The 6,779-nt window shown below is 42.3% G+C and overlaps 1 protein-coding gene across 2 annotated transcripts; it reads right to left on the bottom strand.

Annotated features, from left to right (window-relative positions):
- Nucleotides 1–263: 263 nt before the first annotated feature.
- Nucleotides 264–6,117, bottom strand: LOC136452405 (uncharacterized). Of its 2 annotated transcripts, XM_066453023.1 has the most exons (21): nucleotides 5,855–6,117; nucleotides 4,558–4,637; nucleotides 4,380–4,466; nucleotides 3,948–3,998; nucleotides 3,725–3,842; nucleotides 3,552–3,608; nucleotides 3,379–3,443; nucleotides 3,176–3,259; nucleotides 3,035–3,085; nucleotides 2,891–2,953; nucleotides 2,744–2,799; nucleotides 2,586–2,655; nucleotides 2,439–2,501; nucleotides 2,254–2,343; nucleotides 2,133–2,171; nucleotides 1,803–2,030; nucleotides 1,602–1,687; nucleotides 1,436–1,484; nucleotides 1,237–1,317; nucleotides 1,065–1,158; nucleotides 264–959 (listed from the first exon to the last, which is right to left on the bottom strand). In XM_066453023.1, exons 1-21 carry the CDS (start codon nucleotides 5,970–5,972, stop codon nucleotides 763–765), a joined length of 1,827 nt encoding a protein of 608 aa, XP_066309120.1. In that variant the 5' UTR covers nucleotides 5,973–6,117; the 3' UTR covers nucleotides 264–762. The 2 variants fall into 2 exon arrangements, with proteins under 2 accessions (XP_066309120.1, XP_066309119.1); XM_066453022.1 differs by having other exon boundaries at nucleotides 3,725–3,998.
- Nucleotides 6,118–6,779: the final 662 nt, after the last annotated feature.

Here is a 6,779-nt window from a genome sequence, read left to right as displayed (position 1 = left end):
CAAATGAGACAGGATAGCTGGCTAGGATGGAAGACGACCGAGCATCTGCGCTCGCTCACTGTGAGAACCGAGAAAACCTCCACCGAAAACACACTGCTCGTTTTATGCACCGCAGCGTGGAGGCCGCGCGGTGGCCACGCCATGGTCCCAAACACGCCCAAAGTCGGTCAAACATAATTGCAGCATTCACTAAAACCCACGTTAGCTTGCCACTGGGCAAGTCGTAGTCTCAGGAATTATGAGAAGCAAGCGCTCAAGATGGATTCGCAAGTCAAAACTGATGTGATCATGCAGCAGAGCATCAACTTATTTGCGCACAAGCACAAAACAAACTGTCCGAAATCAAAACAGACTTGATATCGAAATACTCCCTTGCACTGCTGTGCTTTTTTAAGCATCAGCTCTAGACCTCACTGAAAACCTAATTTTAAGTAACCAAAACATACAGCTTTTCTTTAAGATGTACAGCATGTAAACTCTTCTGACCCAAATCTGCTCCATTTGCTTACAGAAGAGGGTAGAGACGAACACAGAAACCACTATCTCGCGGCTTCAACGAGATCCAGCTCGGTTCCTTAACTAAAAACCACCGAACGAGCACTATCCCCAGCAGACAGTCCGCATCGAGCACAAGAACTTTTTCTTCCTCAAGCGACCGTGAATCCGTGATGATAGTCAAGCCAACCACGACAAAACTGATGCATTAGGAACCACAAAATTTGAAGTAAATAGTTGTAAATCCCTGATCCATCGACTGATGCCCTAAGCATGCACACCATTGCCATTGGCATAGTATGTTCTGTTAGACAGACCATTGGCAAGCTTCTTTGGGTGCCCATTTTGGTGTACTGTGGATGTATATGAGCCATTGCTCAGAACATGTTTAGCTGCAACAACATGACCATTGCAGCAGTCTTGCAGCACCCTATCCAGCTGCCCAGATGCAGCCGCAATTAGTTCTGCAGAAACATAAATTTGGTTATGATATATTCCACGGAATAGTACAGCACAAATGTTTGTGAAGTGAAAAAGTACAAAGTTTTCAGCATCAGATAGCATCTTACCCACAAATAGGGGAGAAGGTTTTGAAGGTCTTGACTTGAACTCAGGATGGAATTGTGCGCCAACAAAATATCGGTGGTTGGGCATTTCAATAATCTAGAACATAGCAAGTTGGTTAAGAGACAAATTTCATGAAAATAAAAATTGTAAAGCAAGTTTCAGTTCGATTCAGACCTCCATCCTTCTTCCAGTATCATCTTTGCCAACAAACTGAAGTCCAGCATTTTCGAACTCTGGAACCATATCAGGGTTCACCTGAGAAGACAAAATTTCAGTCCAAAGAACATGCAAAATGTAGGAACAACATAACAGACAGAAGGACCATAGCATTTAAATGCACATTTAGGAAACTGGTGAACTTCAATAAACAGACCTCATATCTGTGGCGATGCCTTTCATCAACATAAGTGACATTGCCATACCTAAAAAGGTCAAAATAATCAATGACTGGATAGGTTATAAAACTAAACAAAGAATTCAAGGAGAAACTTTATTGAAGGGGTACAATGAAAATTAAGAAGGGTCTATATGCAACTCACAATTTAGAAGACTTGCAATCAGTAATCTTGAAAAATGTCCTCCTTGATCCTAAGCGCATTGTCGCCCCCATATGTGTTTTGGAACCCTACAAATTAAATTCCAAGATAATCTGTAACAAACTGACAAAAGGTTGCTCATTGCCATCGAAACAGATCAGTGTGAAGCCTAATTCAAAACAATGCAAACCCATTAACAATTACCTCAGGCATAAAAATAACACAAGGGGTCTTAGTATTTGGATCAAATTCAGTGCTGTTCGCATCAGTGAGATTCATGACATGACGAGCATACTCCACCACAGCAATCTGCATCCCAAGACATATACCAAGATAGGGGACATTCTTTTCACGGGCATACTTAGCAGCCAAAATTTTCCCTTGAACACCTCTGTCACCAAAGCCACCAGGTACCAAAATTCCATCTGCCCCCTGTAATGAAAACTCTTCTTGTAACCACGATACTCAGAAATCAAATGTGATATGACTCCAATTTTCCATATCCTAAAAACAGTCCATTTGATAATAACTTACCTTCAATAAATTCCACGCTGTTTTATATGCATCAGGTGCCTAGAAAGTTTGGAAAGAGCCAAGTAAAAAAACGATTCACCTCAAGACTTAGCACATTGAATACTAGACTACTGTGCCAAACCTCAATTGCTGTGGAGTCCTCAAGATCTGTTGAAGCAACCCAATCAACAACAAGCTTCCTGCGGCAATCAACAGATGCATGCAAGAGGGCCTGCAAATTTTTGCATGACACAATAGTTAGGCAACAGAATTCACATTTGGAAACATAAAAAAACATCAATGCACTGAACAAGTTGGCAAGCTCACTTTCAACACGGAGAGGTATGAATCTGATAAGCCAGTGTACTTCCCAACTATAGCAATCCTCACCTGAAATAATCACCGTTAGTTGCATGGAACTAAGGATGAAAAAATTTCCTCTAGAAAGGGACTGACTGAGGAGAAAACACTAACAGTGTCATGAAGGGTATCAAATATAGTAGCTCTTGCAACCCATTCATCTAACTTTGGCTCTCGAGCGATGCTGGAAATGTTATAAATAAATTACTTTCAGGCACAAAGCAATGTCACATATTGCAGAGAACATACTAACTAGATAGTTCAAGACCAACCTATCCACCCTTTCCAGATTCAGAACTTTAAGAATAGCCTCATGAGCCTTTTGGTCCTGCAGGGCACAAAAATGACATTTGAACACAGAATGTGAATTCCAAAACACAGAAATGACTTTCAGTCCAAAGAAAACAGATGTGCCTTACCCGTAGCAACAAAGGAATGAGCCAGATATTGGAAACATCATACAAAGTGAAAATATTTGCTGCCTGCAAAAACAAATGATGAATTAGCTTCCTGGAGTAAAGTTGCTACAGCATATGAAGCTTTGAATGAAAATGTTTCCCTACCGGCACATGGCAAAACTGGGAGAGTTTCTCCTTCACATTATCCTCTAATTCCTGTTACACAGTTTCAATTATAAGTACTGTTAAGGAACTCAGTAAAGGTCATATTCTACCAATGTAAAAATAATTAGTTTGATAACTAACCTTAGTACTGCGGCAAGCTAAAATATCTGGGGTGAGCCCGAGTCCCCTCAAACCACGTACGCTATGCTGGGTTGGCTTTGTTTTCTACACGAGCAAGCAACATAGGTCAAGAATAAAGTCAGTGGAGCCAAACAGATTTATTCAAACCATAACTTTTATGATCAGTTAATAAACATTAGAACATAACTAATGACCAAGAATACCTGTTCACCAACAACATTCAAAACTGGAACTAGACTGACATGCACCAGGCAGAAGTTGCCAGGACCTGTCAAGTGTCAACCAAAATAGCATAAAAATAAGATCATCAATCCTGCTTACTAGCAGAAGATAGACTGGAGATTGTATGCGTCATAATAAGTGTGAAGTTTCTCACCAACACGATAAGAGAACTGACCCAAAGCTTCAATAAATGGCATGGATTCAATATCGCCTGCAGGTGTTCACAATACAATCGATAACAGGAAAACCAGCTATAAAATGTCTACTGTGAACAGCTATTGACCCAAAAAGAAAAAAAAAAGGAATGGTATGGTTATCTCATGCCACCTATAGTGCCCCCCAGTTCTATCACACAGACATCAGCAGGTCCCTCCTTGCCATCAACTGGTATCATGGCAACATGCTCGATCCACTCCTGTATGGCATTTGTGATGTGTGGCACAACCTTAAAAGTAAAATCATTTGGGCGATCAGTTCTAGAACAAGAACACAAGCAGAAGTTCCAAGACAGATGAAACAAACACGAGTCCACAAAACATGATCCAAATACCTGGACAGTCTTTCCCAAGTATTCCCCTTTCCTCTCCTTGTCAATTACAGACTGGCATAAACCATTGAAAAATATAAGAAAAAAAATAAGGCAGCCCTTTATGCAGGGAAAAGCAACTGTGTTTTCAATGTCTCATATACGACATGTTCATTGTCCTTGTGATTAGTTGTTTTCTCCTTACATTCTTAAGATACTCAAATAACATAAAGACAACAAGGATGTCCTTTTCCCCCGAATTTAGTACAAGATGTCAACACCAACATCAAGTGAACTATTTCATGTTCTGAATATTTGTATGACGAAGAATGACGTTATATGGCTAGTTAACAAACTGAAGTTATGATTATAGAATTTTAAATACATATACCAATTTGCAGTTCAACGCAACGGATTAAAGTCTGACAGAAAGAAAATAGTATTTATTATTCTTACCTGATAGATCTTTCCGGTGGTTATATTATTGTCCCGAGTAAGTTTAATGTCCAGAAACCTCTCGTAATTACCAAGATCCAAGTCCACCTAAAAGACGCAAAATAAGTACTTAAATTAGATGGGCTAACAAGCGCTTTGGCTAGCAAAATTTGACTTTGTGACATGTCAATATCAATACCTCGCCACCATCATCCAGCACGAACATTTCACCATGTTCGAATGGAGACATAGTTCCAGCGTCAGTGTTAAGGTAAGGATCTGCATATTCAGGAAATTCAATGAGAACATGTCAACTACATGAAGACAAACACAAGCAACTAAAGCATTAATGCAAGTAATAGCTGGCTTGCACCACCGATTTTACAAGGCAAAGGCCACAATCAGAGCACAAGTGCAACAATAGTACAAAGAGTGACAAGGCAACAACAGCAAAAACAAAGAAGGGTTTAGGTGGCACTGGATAAGAATAAGTATGGGCAAACAAAACATGTAACATTAGTTTGAATTAAGTCAAATGATTCCACAGTGTGGAGCTGGCATCCATAGGTTTGTGGCCTGACGATAACTAAATCAGCATTGGTGTCACGTGATATCTAAATCAGCATAGGCAAGCCCTCCATAGCATAATCTATCTGGAAGACAGAGAGAAGCATGGGAGGTGAAACCTAGTCTTCTCTAACTATCTTTTCCATGGCCACAGCATCGAGAACCAAAAATTGTGCGCAACTAATGAGAGACGAAGCAAATTTTTGGGCATCCAACAAAGGCATATTTCTTGTCCCAAACATGAACGCAAGCCCTTTCTGTAAAAACAAATACTAAAGAGAACATAATGCCAGAGGCACTTGCCCAAGCATAAGAGCTGACCGACAACCAGTGAAGTAAAATAAATCACAAGGTTCTAGAATATCAGGCAAATCATGAATGAACTACCATTGCTCAAACTCCAAGGCTTTATGGCTTAACCAGAAGAATCCCTAAACACCACTACAAAGTCAAAAGAAGGTGCCAGGAAGGGAAACCCCCTTTGCACAAAGGGTAACCCTGAGTAGGTGCCCACCAATTATAAAGCAATCTTTGAAGGAAAAGAAGTACAACCTCTTTTACTGACAAGATTGGCAAACTTATCATGAAAATCAAAGACCAGTTTGACACCATATCCTCCAAACCCAAGGCACCAACGAATACAACGGCAATAGCACTGAGCGGAAGGTTCAAAAGAGGGACTTTTCACCTAGCTCGACCAGGAACCCGGGTCCTCCGCACACCAACTCCCACCTGTCCCCGCCACGAGTATCGCTCCAAAACCAAATCTTTTGCCGGCCCGTATTGCCGGAACGGATCGAGGGCTCAGAGCCACCCCCGACCCTCGGTCGAATCCCCCAGCGCAACCCTAACGCACCGTTCCTGGTCCGAAAATGTGTCTTTTGAAACGGAAGGAAGAGGCGGCGGCGGCGGCGGCGGCGGGCACGTACCGATCTTAATGGACGTAATGCGGAGGCCGCACGCCTTGAGGATGACGCCGACGCTGCTGGCCGTGACGCCCTTGCCCAGGCCGCTCACCACCCCGCCGGTGACAAGGACGTACTTCATTTCGCCTTGTCCAGGAATCTCGGGCCCGACAAATCCGCCGCCGCCCACCCTCCTCCTCAATCCCCCAACCCGCACGACAGTTCTTATCAAGGAAACCGCGCGCGCGCACGGACGCACGAACTGGAGGTGCGCGCGGGCAAGGGAGGTTTTAGGAGGTGAGAGGGAAGAGAAGGGAGTGGGGAGGCAAGGCGGCTGGGGGATAGAGGGAGGAGGGCTTTGGAAAGAGAGGGGGCTATTTAAACGCCCAAAAATCCCTCAATTCTCACGATTATTTTTTTTTTGTTTCCCGACTTCTCTTTTATGGTCATGTTCGGCTTATTCCGTATTCGATTTGTTTGGCTTTTTTTAGTCGGAACAATGTTTTTTCTCATAATAATTCAGTCGGAACAGTATTTTTTAGTCAGTTTTAGCCAAGTTTTAGACCAGCGAACGGGACCTATGCATCTTCTGGGCTCGGCCGGTTAGGCTATCTCCAACAACACCACCTAAAATACAAGACTCATTTATACTTTGGGTAGCGCTACAAGCAAAAGGTTCAATACATGTTCGGCATCTTCTTCAACAACAAGACCCAAAAGAGAATCATTTCTATAAATAGGTTTCCAGGAGAAAGGATACTCATATTTGGGTTGTGTCTCTCGGACAATTCAAAATAGGTCTCACGTATATGTACTCTATTGGAGGCTGATTTTGAGTCTCTCACTACCCATTTTGGGTTTGGGTCTCCTTATTGGAGACAGTCTTAGGTTTAAAACGGCACGTCGAGGCCCATACGACAGTCATCATATATGTGGACATGTGGTAATG

This window comes from Miscanthus floridulus, chromosome 5 (genome assembly GCF_019320115.1).
Source record: "Miscanthus floridulus cultivar M001 chromosome 5, ASM1932011v1, whole genome shotgun sequence".
Lineage (NCBI taxonomy): Eukaryota > Viridiplantae > Streptophyta > Magnoliopsida > Poales > Poaceae > Miscanthus > Miscanthus floridulus.
This window is presented reverse-complemented; position numbering and strand designations above follow the sequence as displayed.

Bases quoted from the DNA above. Each gene is read 5' to 3' on its own strand.
- LOC136452405 (XM_066453022.1), bottom strand. From the start codon at position 5,972: ATGAAGTACGTCCTTGTCACCGGCGGGGTGGTGAGCGGCCTGGGCAAG. The intron at 4,638-5,854 runs GTACGTGCCCGC...CTGAATATGCAG, and splicing joins CATTACGTCCATTAAGATCG to ATCCTTACCTTAACACTGAC. The intron at 960-1,064 runs GTAAGATGCTAT...ATGTTTCTGCAG, and splicing joins ACCTTCTCCCCTATTTGTGG to AACTAATTGCGGCTGCATCT.